Genomic DNA, 19125 nt, shown 5'->3' with positions numbered 1-19125 from the left:
TCTCGGGAGCTAAATAGGCTTGAAGTCATAAACAGCTCAATGCTTGACGCACAACGAAGAGCTGCTGGCAAAACGCACGAAAGTGCTGTTTGAATGAATGTTTACGCGCCTGCGTCTGCCTACCACCGCTCAGTCAGATACTTAGATACTTGTATGCTCAGTCAGATTATATGCAACGCATGACATGCTAGATAATATCTGGGAATATCATCAACCATGTGTAGTTAACTAGTGTTTATGATGAATTGTTTTTCATAAGATTAGTTTAATGCTAGCTAGCAACTTACCTTGGCTTACTGCATTCGCGTAACAGGCAGTCTCCTTGTGGAGTGCAACGAGAGAGAGGCAGGCCGTTATTGCATTGGACTAGTTAACTGTAAGGTTGCAAGATTGGTTCCCCCGAGCTGACAAGGTGAAAATCTGTCGTTCTGCCCCTGAACAAGGCAGTTAACCCACCGTTCCTAGGCCTTCATTGAAAATAAGAATGTGTTCTTAACTGACTTGCCTAGTTAAATAAAGGTATAAAAAAAAATCGGCACCCAAAAATACCGATTTCCGATTGTTTGAAAACTTGAAATCGGCCATTCCGATTAGTCGGTCGACCTCTAATAAGAATCCCAACACAGTTAACTACTTTAAAATGATGGCAATGTCCATGCTAAAGTTAATTATATCCATCTAGAGTCCTATATATATCTCAATGGTATTGACACTCCTACAATATAGCGACTCCGTTTCTGCGCAACAGAGGATAGAAGGACGGAGGAGCCAAGGAGAGGACGGACTTATGCCCAATTGAGAAAATGCCATAGGCTTTCACACAAACAGCCATGATGTAAAATTGCCATGCATTCATTCCAGTCTAGCTATTTAATTGACAGGTACTGTAGTGATGATGGACTATACCTTGTCAATTTCCTGGGAATGTCAACCCGATCATGCAAAATAAAATGTGTTTACATTTAATTTTTAATTTTTATTATCCTTAATGTCTAAATGTTGGAGTACAGACTTTATTTGACCAGTTAAAGTAGAAAACTGCATGCATTTTGGACATTACGAAGTAGGAGGCCAAGTCTCAAATACGTTTTTTCAGTCAGTCATATTTCATGGCTTGCCTGAAAGGGCTCCCAGAGCTTGTTAGGGCTGGGCTAGTCGATTGTTTTAGTTGATATGCTGTTGGTCAACAGATAAAAAAATAAAAAAATAATAATAATTACATTAAATTGTAGAGTAGACACTTTTTTTTTCATGGCTCAGGAGACTCCAGCCTTATTTGTGCTTGGATGGCACAGTCCATCACTCTAAGACTGGCATCTGACAAGTAAGACAGTATTTGCCTTGGCACGCCAAGCAATTTGATAAAGTTGATAAAATAAGTGAAATTGCATTTGTTTAAAAAAAATAGCTACTGCTTTGGACATGACACCTTTTGTAAGTGTATTCCTTAGGCCTACAGTATGTGTGAAGATAATGTGTCTTTGAAATGTCAGGTCAAGTAGAAGGGGATAAACAAGTTGTCTAATGCGCTCTCTCCCACCAATTCATGCGCACCAATTCAATTTCATTGTGTGAATTGTATGCTCTTTGATTATTAGTCTATCAATTCCTCATCACCAGTAGTACATTTACTGTTAATCCCCATTTCCAATCTACAATGTTTGTTTGGTTAGGGTCATTTCTGTTAATGCTTTAATTATTTTATTATACCAGTATTTTGCGGTTCTCATTGTCAGACTGGACATGTGTTTTTGCAGAGCTCACAACCTATGCTACACTTGTGATGAACAAGTTTTAGTTTATTTCATTCCATTTACTCATTAGCTTTTGTTTGAAGCACTCTTGTCAGTGTTGAGCAAGGACACGCACCTGATTTATGCATAGAAGTAGGCATAGGCTACCTAGACTGCGCGCAAATGTATAATTGTGCCCATTTGTGGATCTACTTTTACATTTAGCAGATGCTCTTATTCAGAGCGGTCCTCTATTGGGACTGAGGAGAGTCCTGGGGATGAGTCCTCTGTTGGGACTGAGGAGAGGTCCTGGGGATGAGTCCTCTGTTGGGACTGAGGAGAGGTCCTGGGGATGAGTCCTCTGTTGGGACTGAGGAGAGGTCCTGGGGATGAGTCCTCTGTTGGGACTGAGGAGAGGTCCTGGGGATGAGTCCTCTGTTGGGACTGAGGAGAGGTCCTGGGGATGAGTCCTCTGTTGGGACTGAGGAGAGGTCCTGGGGATGAGTCCTCTGTTGGGACTGAGGAGAGGTCCTGGGGATGAGTCCTCTGTTGGGACTGAGGAGAGGTCCTGGGGATGAGTCCTCTGTTGGGACTGAGGAGAGGTCCTGGGGATGAGTCCTCTGTTGGGACTGAGGAGAGGTCCTGGGGATGAGTCCTCTGTTGGGACTGAGGAGAGGTCCTGGGGATGAGTCCTCTGTTGGGACTGAGGAGAGGTCCTGGGGATGAGTCCTCTGTTGGGACTGAGGAGAGGTCCTGGGGATGAGTCCTCTGTTGGGACTGAGGAGAGGTCCTGGGGATGAGTCCTCTGTTGGGACTGAGGAGAGGTCCTGGGGATGAGTCCTCTGTTGGGACTGAGGAGAGGTCCTGGGGATGAGTCCTCTGTTGGGACTGAGGAGAGGTCCTGGGGATGAGTCCTCTGTTGGGACTGAGGAGAGGTCCTGGGGATGAGTCCTCTGTTGGGACTGAGGAGAGGTCCTGGGGATGAGTCCTCTGTTGGGACTGAGGAGAGTCCTGGGGATGAGTCCTCTGTTGGGACTGAGGAGAGTCCTGGGGATGAGTCCTCTATTGGGACTGAGGAGAGTCCTGGGGATGAGTCCTCTGTTGGGTCTGAGGAGAGGTCCTGGGGATGTGAGTCCTCTGTTGGGACTGAGGAGAGGTCCTGGGGATGTGTAACAGCATGTTATTGGTAGTGGAATTATTTTATTTTCTATTATTATTATTTTCTATTTGAGATTCTTCAAAGTAGCCACCATGTGCCTTGATGACAGCTTTGCACACTCTTGGCATTCTCTCAACCAGCTTCATGGGGTAGTCGCCTGGAATGCATTTCAATTAACAGGTGTGCTTTGTGGAATTTCTTTCCTTCTTTATGCGTTTGAGCCAATCAGTTGTATTGTGACAAGGTAAGGTTGGTATACAGAAGATTGCCCTATTTTGTAAAATACCAATTCCATATTAAGGCAAGAACAGCTCAAATAAGCAAAGTGAAATGACAGTCCATTGCTTTAAGACATGAAGGTCTGTAAAATTTCAAGTGCAGTCGCAAAAACCATCATGTGCTATGATGAAACTGGCTCATGAGGACTGCCACAGGAAAGGAAGACCTAGAGTTACCTCTGCTGCAGAGGATAAGTTCAATAGAGTTACCAGCCTCAGAAATTGCAGCCCAAATAAATGCATCGCAGAGTTCAATTAACAGACACACCTCAACATCAACTGTTCAGAGGAGACTGCGTGAATCAGGCATTCATGGTTGAATTGCTGCAAAGAAGCCACTACTAAAGGACACCAATAAGAAGAAGAGGCTTGCTTGGGCCAAGAAACATGAGCAATGGACATTAGACCAGTAAAAATGTGTCCTTTGGTCTGAGTCTAAATTTGAGATGTTTGGTTCCAACCGCTGTGTCTTTGTGAGACGCAGAGTATGTGAACGGAGGATCTTCGTATGTGTGGTTCCCACCATGAAGCATGAAGGAAGAGGTGTGGGGGTGCTTTGCTGTTGACACTGTCTGTGATTTACTTAGAATTCAAGGCACACTTATCTAGTATGGCTACCACAGCATCCTGCAGCGATACACCATCCCATCTGGTTTGCGCTTAGTGTGACTGTCATTTGTTTTTCAACTGGACAATGACCCAAAACACACCTCCAGGCTGTGTAAGGGCTATTTTACCAAGAAGGAGAGTGATGGAGTGCTGCATCAAATGACCTGGCCTCCACAATCACCCGACCTCAACCCAATTGAGATGGTTTGGGATCAGTTGGACTACAGAGTGAAGGAAAAGCAGCCAAAAAATGCTCAGCATATGTGGGAACTCCTTCAAGAATGTTGGATAAGCATTCCAGGTGACTACCTCATAAAGCTGGTTGAGAGAATGCCAAGAGTATGCAAAGCTGTCAAGGCAAACAATGGCTACTGTGAAGAATCTCAAATATAAAATATATTTAGATTTGTTTAACAATTTTTTGGTTACTGTTATTTAATAGTTTTGATGTCTTCATTATTATTCTACAATGTAGAAAATAATACAAAATAAAGAACAACCCTTGAATGAGTAGGTGTGTCCAAACTTTTGACTGGTACTGTAAGTCTATTTTTTGTTTATTGGATAGGACCTGAAGTATAGAGGAGAGGGTGCTGAAATAGCAGTGGGCCAGATTGGAGGGTACTATACAGAGGATCAGAAATAGCAGTGGGCCAGATTGGAGGAGAGGGTGCTGAAATAGCAGTGGGCCAGATTGGAGGAGAGGTTGCTGAAATAGCAGTGGGCCAGATTGGAGGAGAGGGTGCTGAAATAGCAGTGGGCCAGATTGGAGGAGAGGGTGCTGAAATAGCAGTGGGCCAGATTGGAGGGTACTATACAGAGGATCAGAAATAGCAGTGGGCCAGATTGGAGGGTACTATACAGAGGATCAGAAATAGCAGTGGGACAGATTGGAGGAGAGGGTGCTGAAATAGCAGTGGGCCAGATTGGAGGGTACTATACAGAGGATCAGAAATAGCAGTGGGACAGATTGGAGGAGAGGGTGCTGAAATAGCAGTGGGCCAGATTGGAGGGTACTATACAGAGGATCAGAAATAGCAGTGGGCCAGATTGGAGGAGAGGGTGCTGAAATAGCAGTGGGCCAGATTGGAGGGTACTATACAGAGGATCAGAAATAGCAGTGGGCCAGATTGGAGGGTACTATACAGAGGATCAGAAATAGCAGTGGGACAGATTGGAGGAGAGGGTGCTGAAATAGCAGTGGGACAGATTGAAATTCCTAGGCCAGTAGACACTTTTTCCTGACAGAGTTAACTTTGACTTGTAAGTATATGGAATAAAGTGTTTATTGTGAACCTCCTGATCCTCTATAGTACCCTGCCTTGCTGAGGTCTGTCAGTGGCTCTCCCCAGGCCATGTTAGGAACCAGATGAGAAAGGATCTCTGTAGTTGTCATGGATATGACCATCTAGACCTCTTCAGTCATGTGTTTGCAGTAGTTCTGCAGTATAGGCCCAGGCTATAGCTAGCCTAAAACTGTGAAACACAACTCGCATGTGGGAACAGTCACTTTTGAAAAATGTTAGACTATTGCCTCCATTATGCACAGTTTCATTTTTGGAGGTGTCGAATAAGAGACCAACCAGGATTTGTGGTGGAGTTCATCAACAGAGTGAAAAGTAGGCCTAATGCAGGGGTGGCAAACTCAAATCCTGGAGGGCCATGTTTCCACTTTTTATTTAATTTTGAATTTTTAACCAATTAAGACCTAGACTACTAGGTGAAGGGAGTTCCTAACTAATCGATGACCTTAATTAATCAATCACCTGCAGACACATGGTCCTCCAGGAATTGAGTTTGACACTCCTGGCCTAATGGTCAAAGGTTAATATAAACCTACTATCTGTCTGTACAATATTACTATGCACTGTATTTCTGTTCTTTTTCTCAGATGGTATATTTTTGCTCCCCTTGCACGCAACACTGCAAATGGTCCACCCACTGAGTCCCTGAGCTCTGCTGAGACCCAGGGCGGAGACTGCTGTCCTCCTCATCCCTCCTCACCACCTGGCCCTCCATCAGTGATGGTGAGAACAACGATACTACTCTGTAGACACACCCTAGTGCTTTACTTCTGAACCCACCCAAGTTCAACCAACCATTTACCTCAGCGCCATGACTCTCCTGCAGTGTCTGTCTGTGGAAACAACTGACTAATTCTCATGGTAGGTTACTTAGGGCAGAGTTCCATGTCCTTATAGTAGTGAATGTGAATGTGAATGCTAAGTTTCATCCTACATATATCTGTCCACCATTTAAGGAAATTCAGTATGCTCCTATTGGAATTCTCAAAATTCTATTCAGCTGTATGCATCTGACAGACTCCTATAAATTGCTCTGGAATAGTGTTTGCATTATGGGTAGAAACTGGAGTGGCAGGAGGGCCGGGACCCTTGGAGGCTGCTTTAGATCGGCCCTATTAATTAAGCCTACAGTACCCTATTAACCATATTAAGTCTACATTACCCTGCTAAGCCTATTAACCCTATTAAGCCTACATTACCCTGCTAAGCCTATTAACCCTATTAAGCCTACATTACCCTGCTAAGCCTATTAAGCCTACATTACCCTACTAAGTCTATTAAGTCTACATTACCCTACTAAGCCTATTGAGTCTACATTACCCTGCTAAGCCTATTGAGTCTACATTACCCTGCTAAGCCTATTGTGTTTACATTACCCTACTAAACATATTGAGTCTACATTACCTTACAAAGCCTGTTGCGTCTACATTACCCTGCCAGGCCTGGCTAGGATCACCAGCTGTTAATAATGAGTAAATTAGCTGTAGATTTAAAATAAAATCATATTTGCCATTGAACAAAATAATTTGTACTGAGTCACCAGTACTGAGAGCACACTATTAAGGAATGGCAACCACAAAATGCTTTCTGGATCTTCCCACTGAAACAACCAACCAAGGCCCATTGAAGAAAGTAACTCCAATACCACTCCTCTGCTGTATTTTCTACTTAGAGCTGGGCGATATGGACAGCAAATGTACCCTTTTATTTTCAATCATTCTGTATTTTCTACTTAGAGCTGGGCGATATGGACAGCAAATGTACCCTTTTATTTTCAATCATTCTGTATTTTCTACTTAGAGCTGGGCGATATGGACAGCAAATGTACCCTTTTATTTTGTTTTGCGATAACTATAATTCAGCAATAATTAACAATACCATTGTTTTGGGGGGGGGGGGGGGGGGGGGGTGCTTAAGCTGGACAATATGGACCAAAAAAAAAAATGTGATAAAGGTTACTATTTGACTCGATAGCAATGCCACGATATAACAATCAGTATTTTAATGGACCGTTACCTTACATTAGCGGCAGGGCTCAAGACAAAAGTTTTCAGTGCCAAGTAAGATAACAGATGGTAGCCTCAAAGTTAGCTATTTCATGTAACATATCCAGGGAAATCAGGATTTATGTTTCGATGTGCAACCTGTCAAAAATAGGATCCAGAATTTGAATATTTAATTTCTGGTTCTATAGAGAATTTGCCAACCTCTTTGTCGTTATTGGCCTAAAGGCTGTTTTATTCACCACCTGAAGAAGGGGGAACTCAACACTTATCTAGACTACTAACTCTGAATATGATATTGTTGCTGTATAGGCATGTAGGCTAATTGATTAATCAATCAGTAAATGTAGGCTAATGTCCTACAAAAACGTTGTAGGACTGCATCTCTCCCTACACTGTGTGCACAAGTGGAGGGGGAGTGAGAGTAGCTCTCACACAGCAGCCAACAGCGAAACAGGCACAGGCAGATACTCTCATAGCAGGAATCAACATAATGCATAAGTTATTACTTTTGACCAAATAATGGTTTTCGAAAAATCTATAAGAATGTTGTGTACGAAAATCACTCAAACTTTTGCGACGTACGCAAAATGAGGAAGGCAATGTTAGTGTCGGTAATTTTCTCTTTATCGTCCTATAGCAAGATCAAAGACAGTACATTTCCCAAATGGCTAATGAAATATAAATTATCCTCACTGTAGTTTGACAGTAGAAATACAGTAAAAAATTAATCCTGGCCAAAATGTGATGGAGTTGCAGAATGAAAAGGAGGTTCTTTGGCTAAGCCTATATTTGTGTTTCCACATGGAGAGTTTATTTGCATTTCTTTTCAGTGGAGTGGACGTGTCCCCAGCTAGAACAAAGGTGTTTGTCACTGTATTTTGCATCAATGTGCATGTTTTCCACCGGTGGAAGGTGAATAAACCGATGGCTGCTCAAGTGGTCAACTCAGGATTTGCATATTTGGCCTATTGGTCCATGTGTCATCATGGATGTTAAAGTTTAGGCTACTCAGAGAGACAGGGAACCTCCTCACTGATCATTGATAGTGTCCATAAATAAGGAGCAAAAGTTGAATGATGACTTTGCAGGTAAGATGATCCTTTATTTAATAGTTTTTGGATTCAAAAGAAAAGTTTAAAAGTAGTGAAGTAGAATCACAGGAGAGATTAAATGAGGGCAGAGAGGAAATGTATTTTTAAATGTTAGCCTAAATATATATTCTCTATTAATACTTGGTGCTCGTGCTCCACACCCAGATTATGATTATTATAATTATAATCTGTTCTTTGGGATTGATTTGAAACAAGCATTATTGTACCATTCAGCACCAGGATGTTAATAATAGTGGTGATTGTACCAGAATGTTTTCATTGTTGGCTCACATCTTTTTACGTTTGCTCGTCTTATTTACTAGGGATGTTCCCAATAGGCTCCTAATTTTTTTGGTTGATTGACCGAATGTGCTTGATAGGAAGTAAAACATTTGACTTTGTATCCTACTTTTGTTGGCTCTCACAATGGAGATATTCAAATCAAATTGTATTTGTCACATGCGCCGAATACAACAGTTGTAGGTAGACCTTACCGTGAAATGCTTACTTACAAGCCCTTAACCAACAATGCAGTTCAAGAAATAGAGTATAAAAAAATATTTACTGAATAAACTAATAAATTTTTTTTTTTTTTAAATCTTCTTTTTTTATCAATCAAGAAGTAACACAATAAATGTACATAACAATTACAAGGCTATATACAGGGGGTACCGGTACCAAGTCAATGTGCGGGGGTACAGGTTAGTGGAGGTCATTTGTAAAGTGACTATGCATAGACGATAAACAGCGAGTCGTGACTGGGGGGGTCAGTCAATGTAAATAGTCTGGGTGGATTCATATTTCAGGAGTCTTATGGCTTGGGGGTAGAAGCTGTTAAGAAGCCTTTTGATTCTAAACTTGGTGTTCCAGTACCACTTGCCATGAGGTAGCCCATAGAACAGTCTATGACTTTGGGGACTGGAGTTAACTTTTTGGGCTTCCTCTGACACCGCCTAGTATATATGTCCTGGATGTCAGGAAGCTTGCCCCCCCCCCCCGGTGATGTACAGGGCCATACGCACTACCCTCTGTAGTGCCTTAGATGCCGAGCAGTTGCGGTGATGCAACCGGTCAGGATGCTCTCGATGGTGCAGCTGTAGACCTTTGGGACTCATGCCAAGTCTTTTCAGTCTCCTGAGGAGGAATAGGTTTTGTTGTGCCCTCTTCACAGCTGTCTTGGTGTGTTTGGACCAACTTAGTTTGTTGGTGATGTGGACACCAAGGAACTTGAAACTCTTGACCTGCTCCACTACAACCCCGACGATGTTAATGTTCGGCCCTCCTTTTCCTATAGTCCACGATCAGCTCCTTCGTCTTGCTCACATTGAGAGCGAGGTTGTTGTCCTGGCACCACACTGCCAGGTCTTATCGTTGTCGGTGATCAGGCCTACCACTGTTGTGTCGTCAGCAAATTGAATGATGGTGTTGGAGTCGTGCTTGGCCATGCAGTCGTGGGTGAACAGGGAGTACAGGAGGGGACTAAGCCCAAGTGTTAAGGACCAGCGTGGCAGATGTGTTGTTATCTACCCTTACCACCTGGAGGCGGCCCGTCAGGAAGTCCAGGATCAAGTTGCAGATGGAGGTGTTTAGTCCCAGGGTCCTTAGCTTAGTGATGAGCATTGTGGGCACTATGGTGTTGAACGCTGAGCTGTAGTCAATTTCACACAGCTATTGCGCTGCAACCTTTTAGGCTAGCTTATTTTCTTCCCCATTACTCACATATAGGCCTAGTAGGCTATAGAGCCCTCAAACTACACCTTGGAATTCGAAGCCAGTTCCACTGCATTTTTTTCATTGTTCCCCTCTAATCAGGGTCTGATTTAGACCTGGGACACCAGGTGGGTGCAATTCATTATCAGGTTGGCTCCGGACTTCGTAGGGTAAGTATTGAAAACCCTTTATCCACATATAGACCTAGTAAGCTATATAACCTTTACTCACATATAGACCTAGTAGGCTATAGACCTTCTAGTCACATACAGGCCTTGTAAGCTATATAACCTTTACTCACATATAGACCTAGCAAGCTATACACCCTTTACTCACATATAGACCTAGTAAGCTATACACCCTTTACTCACATATAGACCTAGTAGGCTATACACCCTTTACTCACATATAGACCTAGTAAGCTATACACCCTTTACTCACATATAGACCTAGTAGGCTATACACCCTTTACTCACATATAGACCTAGTAAGCTATACACCCTTTACTCACATATAGACCTAGTAAGCTGTACACCCTTTACTCACATATAGACCTAGTAGGCTATACACCCTTTACTCACATATAGACCTAGTAGGCTATATAACCTTTCCTCACATGTAGACCTAGTAGGCTATACACCCTTTACTCACACATAGACCTAGTAGGCTATATAACCTTTACTCACATACAGGCTTAGTAAACTCTAGACAGTACCTCCTAGACTTTGTGGAAATACAGAACATTATTCTTTGCTCATGGTCACGTCTTTGCATGTGGAGGTAGTGACAATGATATACTTACATTCTTATACTTACTTGCCTAGTGTAATTTAGGTGAACAGCCTGGAAAGCCTGGATTCGAACCAGTGACTAGTGACGCCTCTTGCACTGAGATGCAGTGCCTTAGACCGTTGTGTGTATCTATTTAACTGTACTGGAATGCTTAAAAGGCCGCTAAAATGTTCAATATCGGTTATCGGTATCGGGGTTGTTTTTTTTTGGCAAGGAAAATATCGGATATCGGTATCGGCCAAAAATGTGATATCAGTGCATCACTATCCCTTACCAATGTTGTGATATTCATCCATCTATTAGGAAGATAGGATTGTCCCTAACCAACTTGTTTGGGTTTCCTCCACAGCCCCGAAGTTTAAGCGGAGTTGACATGAGAAAACGGCAGCAGCCACACATTGAAGGACGTCCCCAGGCGCCTGGCCACCCACGACCCAACAACTGCTGCATGTGCTGGTGTGGTTGTTGTAAATGCCTCTGGTACGTCTGTCCCCATGTCTCCTCCATTTTCAATAGGTCAGGGTTCTCCAAATAACCTGAAGTCCCTGCTATAGACTGAATAAGAAACATTACTTTCATGACCACATCCCTTTCAACCTCACTCTAAAAATGTTTTGATATAAGTGGGGGAAGAGTAGTGTAAACTAGAGGCAGTTTTCCCCCCTTTAAGTCAAAATGACCAATATTTATACATTATTGCCTTTATCCACCAAGTATTAAGGCCAATCACATTGTGTAGAGATCAAGGTAATGAATGCTGAAATACTGTAGGTCTTTTTTCCCCTCAGTGTTTTCAGTACTATGGGTGCATAAACAATGTTTCAGACCAATTATCTGCTGCATGGGGAAATAATTTAATAAGACACTCCCATATACTACTGCTTACTAGGGCCGGGAATTGCCAGGGCCCTCACGATACGATATTATCGCTCTACTTAGGTGCCGATACGATACTGTATTTATTGCGACTCACTCACGACTCACGACTTTTACGATTCTATGTACAGTACTAGTCAAAAGTTTAACTATTTTCTACACTGTAGAATAATAGTGAAGAGTATGAAATAACACATATGGAATCATATAGTAACCAAAAAAGTGTTAAACAAATCAAAACATATATTTTAGATTCTTCGAAGTTCCACCCTTTGCCTTGATGACAGATTTGCACACTCTCGCCATTCTCTCAACCAGCTTCACCTGGAATGCTTTTCCAACTGCCTTGAAGGAGTTCCCACATATGCTGAGCTATCCAGCTTCATTCTGCGGTCCAACTCATCCCAAACCATTTTTTAATTTTATTGTTATTATTTTTTAAATTTGACCCTTTTTCTCCCCAGTTTCGTGGTATCCAATTGTTTTAGTAGCTACTATCTTGTCTCATCGCTACAACTCCCATACGGGCTCGGGAGAAACGAAGGTTGAAAGTCATGCGTCCTCCGATACACAACCCAACCAAGCCGCACTGCTTCTTAACCTCTAGTGACACCCCATCCCGTGAACGGGACCGTTGTCATCATCTGACTCTAATTAGCATAACGCAACGGACATAAATATTCCTAGAAAATATTCCTATTCATGAAAATCACAAATGAAATATATTGTATATTATATATACAGCTTAGCCTTTTGTTAATCACCCTGTCATCTCAGATTTTCAAAATATGCTTTACAGCCAAAGCTAGACAAGCATTTGTGTAAGTTTATCGGTAGCCTAGCATAGCATTTTGTCCAGCTAGCAGCAGGTAACTTGGTCACGGAAATCAGAAAAGCAATCAAATGAAATCGTTTACCTTTGATGAGCTTCGGATGTTTTCACTCACGAGACTCCCAGTTAGATAGCAAATGTTCCTTTTTTCAAAAAATATTATTTTTGTAGGCGAAATAGCTCCGTTTGTTCTTCACTTTTGGCTGAGAAATCGCCTGGAAATTGCAGTCACGAAAACGGCAAAAAATATTCCAAATTAGCTCCATAATATCGACAGAAACATGGCAAACATAGTTTATAATCAATCCTCAAGGTGCAATTCGATTTTTGGAAAATACTGTGTTAACAAAAGGGGGGACCGTTGCATCCAACCCGGAAGCACCAATGTGTCGGAGGAAACACCTGGCAACCTTGGTTAGTGCACACTGCGCACGGCCTGCCACAGGAGTCGCTGGTGCGCGATGAGACAAGGACATCCCTACCGGCCTAGCCGTTCCTAACCCGGACGACGCTAGGCCAATTGTGCATCGCCCCACGGACCATCAGAGCCTGTGCTGTTGGCACAGCTGGCGCTGCAGTACAGCGCCCTTAACCACTGCGCCACCCGGGAGGCCATCCCAAACCATCTTAATTGGGTTCAGGTCGGTTGATTGTGGAGGCCAGGTCATCTGATGCAGCACTCCATCACTCTCCTTGGTCAAAAAGCCCTTACACAGCCTGGAGGTGTGTTGGGTCATTGTCCTGTTCCACTAAGCGCACACCAAATGGGATGGCGTATTGCTGCAGAATGCTGTGGTAGTCATGCTCGTTAAGTGTGCCTTGAAGGCAAAGGGTGGCTACTTTGAAGAATCTCAAATATATATTTTGATTTGTTTAACACATGATTCGTTATGTGTTATTTCATAGTTTTCATGGGGTCACTATTATTCTACAATATAGAAAATAGGAAAAATAAAGAAAAACCCTTGAATAAGTAGGTGTGTCAACTTTTGACTGGTACTGTATATTGTGATTCGATATTGGGATCTCTGTTCCAAACATATTGCTCACTGTGTGTCTGCTGCAGGGAGACGAGAGATATGTTGTCCACAAATAATATTGCAATATGTAACTCGTTTTTTTTTACCATCACTAATGCTTAATACTCTTCCTCTTTCTGTGGAGCTAATGTGAATTGAACATTGTACATTTTACTGGACATCATTGGTTGTAGTTTGCACATCATCCCATTATTGTATTCATAAGCCGTCCTTTTCATTTACATAAAGGGGGTGAAGTTTACGATGACAAAATCAGCAAACAGTAATTTAATACATTTACAAACTGATCAAAGGTTATAAACAAAGCTCTAATACTACAAATGATATAATATTTGATATCATATTTTAGGGCTTAGAATAAGTCTGTTCTCATATTAGCCTGGAGTAATACATCCATCAACATCCATGATCTATTGTGAAGACTCTGGGGTTTTGAGAAACTCTTTGATGTCCTGGATGTAGAGGGAATATGTCATGTGTTTGGAGGCAACTGATGTTTGGAACACAACTTCTGAGAGTTCTACCAGTCAGTTGCATTGCACATTGTCCCTAGTGTGCATTACTGACCTGAGAAAGGCAAAGGCAGAACGACTTGAGAAACACTATAGTTTTGAAACTGTCATTCTACACATCAGGACAAGTTCCTCCTGTCCATATAATTAGGATCCAAAAGGATCCTAGGTTTGCACACTTGCACTAAGACGCTTCAATGGGAAGCGGTGCTCAATAAAAACTCAATGCGGAGATGGGCTACTATAAGGATGTGTTATGCTGTAAGGCTACTATAAGGATGTGTTATGCTGTAAGGCTACTATAAGGATGTGTTATGCTGTAAGGCTACTATAAGGATGTGTTATGCTGTAAGGCTACTATAAGGATGTGTTAAGCTGTAAGCCTACTATAAGGATGTGTTATGCTATAAGGCTACTATAAGGATGTGTTATGCTGTAAGGCTACTATAAGGATGTGTTATGCTGTAAGGCTACTATAAGGATGTGTTATGCTGTAAGGCTACTATAAGGATGTGTTATGCTGTATGGCTACTATAAGGATGTGTTAAGCTGTAAGCCTACTATAAGGATGTGTTATGCTATAAGGCTACTATAAGGATGTGTTATGCTATAAGGCTACTATAAGGATGTGTTATGCTATAAGGCTACTATAAGGATGTGTTATGCTATAAGGCTACTATAAGGATGTGTTATGCTATAAGGCTACTATAAGGATGTGTTATGCTATAAGGCTACTATAAGGATGTGTTATGCTATAAGGCTACTATAAGGATGTGTTATCCTGTAAATACAGTACTTCTATTGGGTAATAATGTTATATTCTATAACTACATGGTATCTGTCTTTAAAACTACCATGATGTAAGTAAATGATTTCAGCAGCACGTAATATCACGTAGGGCTGGCCGGTATACCGTATTTTACGATATACCAGTATTAATGCATGGACCAGTTTGGGTTTTTACTTTACCTTCTACAGAGGTATTTGAATGTTTGGTTTGTAAAATGTGATACGCTGTGTGTAACGTCCATTTTTATAGTTCTCTACTTGAGTCATCTCTCTCCGCTCTCTCTGTGTCCATGATGCTTTACACACAGACTGATTTAACTAGGCAAGGCAGTTAAGAACACGTTCTTATTTTCAATGACGGCCTAGGAACAGTGGGTTAACTGCCTTGTTCAGGGGCAGAACAACAGATTTTCACCTTGTCAGCTCAGGGGATCCAATCTTGCAACCGTACAGTTGCAACCGCACAGTTAACTAGTCCAATGCTCTAACCATTGCACTCCACGAGGAGCCTGCCTGTTGCGCGAATGCAGTAGAAGCCAAGGTAAATTGCTAGCTAGCATTAAACTTATCTTATAAAAACAATCAATCATAATCATTAGTCAACTTCTAATCCAGTTTAGCAGGCAATATTAACCAGGTGAAATTAACCATTTCAAACGTCACTCGCTTTTAGATTTGGAGTAGTTATTCCCCTTGCGCTTTTGTGGAGCACGATGCTTCGAGTGTGGCTGTTGTTGATGTGTTCCTGGTTCGAGCCCAGGTAGGGGCGAGGAGAGGGACAGAAGCTATACTGTTACACTGGCAATACTAAAGTGCCTATAAGAACATCCAATAGTCAAAGGTATATGAAATACAAATGGTATAGAGAGAAATAGTATTTATAGGACTATATTAACTACGACCTAAAACCTCTTACCTTGGAATATTGAAGTCTCATGTTAAAAGGAACCACCAACTTTCATATGTTCTCATGTTCTGAGCAAAGAACTTAAACGTTAGCTTTTTTGCATGGCACATATTTTACATGGCACACATTTTTACATGGCACATATAGCATATTGGCAAATATTACTTTATTCTCACACTTTGTTTTTGCATTATTTAAACCAAATTGAACCTGTTTATTTATTTGAGGCTAAATGGATTTTATTGATGTATTATATTAAGTTTAAAAAAGTGTTCATTCAGTATTGTTGTAATTGTTATTATTACAAATAAATAAATAAAATCGGCCGATTAATCGGTATCGGCTTTTTTGGTCCTCCAATAATCGGTACCGACGTTGAAAAATCCTAATCGGTCGACCTCTAGTCTGCATGGTCAGTGCAGCACATGCAACAATGTTCATGACAACGATGCTGTTTCCACTTCGCTTCTTAATTAATGAACTACACTATTAGTCTGTTTCTTACATCTGCAAACAGCTAGTTTGTCTTTTCTTAGCAAGTTGGGCCAAAATTGTGTTAGCCACTAATGCTAGCTAATGTACTGAGTCAGAGCAAACGTACTTCGCTGAACAGCCTGATTATACCACTGATGGTGTAGACCTAAATCAGCATTTCTGTGCAACAGTATCTTCGATATCATAGAGGAATACAAAAAGCATGAATATTTTAATTACATGAAGTAGCATGAGAAAACATTACATTTAGCCAAAGATTATAGGGTCACCAAGGAAACACTTATGAAAACTTTGGTTCCTACCATGTCACAGTAACTCCTCCCTGGCATTTTCATTCATTGTCATGTCAAACACTATTCAAAGTGCCCACTATTATATTCTAACTATAGAATTATTCCAACAGTTCACCCAAGTATTTTGATCTAAATCGCAAGTGGATAAAAACAAGGCCTAGATTGTTTGCCCATATCGTGCCACCTCCAGATTATCTGAAATTAGTGCTGGAAATAAAGAAATTTATGAAAATGCAGAAAATTATTTTGGGTTGAAAAAACAATCAGAATGAAGAAAGACTCATTGAAATCACTTAGAATGTGTTGCCACTCTAGGATCACTCACTACTCATAAAGCAAATTTACAACTTATTATTCAAAAGCATAAAATACCATCATGCCGTCCAATTTTGTTTTTAATACCTTTATGATATTTTGGGCATATCGCCCAGCCCTAATATGAAGTGGGCCCAACTTATGAAGTAAACTTGTAGTGACTAGTTTGAATCTTTTGAACCTACTGTAAGCGGAAGATGGGGGCTGAACAAAGCAAGCTTGAGGACTCCACCGCAGCCAAGTCAGTCTTAGACAGTGAACCCACAATATAGGTCTACAGAACTATGGCCCTGTTTCTAACATGCAGCCCCCACAAATCTCCCCAATAATATGGAGGCCTCATCTAGTCTAGGAACAGCCAGCCTATTCCTATCTTCACATCACATGCAAAACAGTTGTGACGAACATGTATATTTAGAGTCAGCTCAGCAAATGTAAGAGCCTGTGGCTGGTGAGCTCAATTATATCAGCACAAAGGATACTTTGATGAAGATGCTAATATTGACCACTGTGCGACTTGCAGTTAAATGGGAGATAACAAATGTAGGAAGAGACATGCCATATATGGGTACAGATGAAGATTAAGAGGGGTTTTCTGAATGCTTTGTGCTCAACCTGGAACCTAGCTGCATGAAGGGCTCAATTCAATTGATTGGTGGGGGGGTTCCTGTGGTAATTTCCTGTCACTGGTAGATGCTTTCAGAATAACATACACTACCGTTCAAAAGTTATGGGTCACTTAGAAATGTCCTTGGCAGCTTCATTAAATAGTTACCCGCAAAACACCAGTCTCAACGTCAACAGTGAAGAGGCGACTCCGGGATGCTGGTCTTCTAAGACAAGAGTTCCTCGGTCCAGTGTCTGTGCTCTTTTGCCCAACTTAATCTTTTCTTTTTATTGGGCAATCTGAGCTATGGGATTTGGTCCAAACTCTTAAAAGACACCCTGTCCTCTCAGCCCTCAAATGAAGTGGACACTTCTGATGATGTATCATGACGTCTGACGAGTATACACTTGCAGGTCAAGGGGTGAGGAAGGAATGAATGATTTTTAAATGGACCGCCATTGGCCGGAAATTCGTTACTCGTTCATCCCGTGATGATTGTGTTTTCAGCCACCTGTAGCTTGTGGTTGCTTTAGATGCGCTACAGTCAATTGAGTGCATGTCTACTTATATTAAATATAGAATTATTAATATACGTCTACTGTATGATAGCTAGCAAATTAATTGGCTAAATAAAGTTAGCCTGCCTAGCTGGAACTTGACTTCTTACGAGACCGTGTTTGTGCCGTTATGTGCATTAATAGCACAATTTCTAACTTATTTGCATACATTTTTACTTACACTTGTAGGTTGACTTCTACATTCATGTTGTTTTAAGTTTTCGTGGACTTTTCTTAGCGGATGTACATTCTTCGCAAATTGAATTATGGAGGGTTTCATGTCCCGACGTGAACATAATTGTACACTCGCAAGCCGACTAAAACCGAGTGCTGAGGGGCTTACGTTGCAAACGTCCCTTGTTTGACTAATAATTTGGACCACCCTCCAAGATGGAGACGGGGATTCCCCCAAGGGCATAAGTGGACGAGGGTGTGTCTTTTTAAGTGTTTGGACCGCATCCATAGCTTTTTCTTTGCAACTCTGCCTAGAACGCCAGCATCCCGGAGTCGCCTCTTCACTGTTGGCGTTGAGACTGGTGTTTTGTGGGTCTATTTAATGAAGCTGCCAGTTGAGGACTTGTGAGGTGTCTGTTTCTCAAACTAGACACTAATGTACTTATCTCTATTATATTCTGGTTAGGGCCAGTTTGCGGTGTTCTGTGAAGGGAGTCGTACACAGCGTTGTACGAGATTTTCAGTTTCTTGGCAATGTCTCGCATGGAATATCCTTCATTTCTCAGAATAAGAATAGACTGACGAGTTTCAAAAGAAAGTTATTTTTTTCTGGCCATTTGGAGTCTTTACTCTAACCCACAAATGCTGATGCTCCAGATAGTGGGGCAAAAACGATTTAGTCAGCCACCAATTGTGCAAGTTCTCCCACTTAAAAAGATGAGGCCTGTAATTTTCATCATAGGTACACTTCAACTATGACTGACAAAATTAGAAAAAAAATCCAGAAAATCAAATCAAATGGCTTGTTTGTAGGTGACCAAATACTTATTTTCCACCATAATTTGCAAATAAATTAATTAAAAATCCTACAATGTGATTTTGGGGATTTATTTTCTTCTCATTTTGTCTGTCATAGTTGAAGTGTACCTATGATGAAAATTACAGGCCTCTCTCATCTTTTTAAGTGGGAGAACTTGCACCATTGGTGGCTGACAATACTTTTTTGCCCCACCGTAGCTGTGCTAACATAATTGCAAAAGGGTTTT

At 41.5% G+C, this 19125-nt stretch overlaps 1 protein-coding gene across 2 annotated transcripts in view; it reads left to right on the top strand.

The window, feature by feature from the left end:
* LOC109875873 (regulator of G-protein signaling 17) overlaps window positions 1-19125 on the top strand; it is a 31136-nt gene that overhangs the window by 3409 nt on the left and 8602 nt on the right. The window contains exons 2-3 of one of the 2 annotated variants that reach the window (XM_031835205.1): window positions 5671-5806; window positions 11032-11162. In XM_031835205.1, the coding sequence (XP_031691065.1) occupies window positions 5804-5806; window positions 11032-11162 (134 nt within the window). In that variant the 5' untranslated portion in view covers window positions 5671-5803. The other variant, XM_020468307.2, reaches the window with a different exon arrangement.

This window comes from Oncorhynchus kisutch, linkage group LG11 (assembly GCF_002021735.2).
Source record: "Oncorhynchus kisutch isolate 150728-3 linkage group LG11, Okis_V2, whole genome shotgun sequence".
In the NCBI taxonomy this organism is placed as follows: Eukaryota; Metazoa; Chordata; class Actinopteri; order Salmoniformes; family Salmonidae; genus Oncorhynchus; species Oncorhynchus kisutch.
This window is presented reverse-complemented; position numbering and strand designations above follow the sequence as displayed.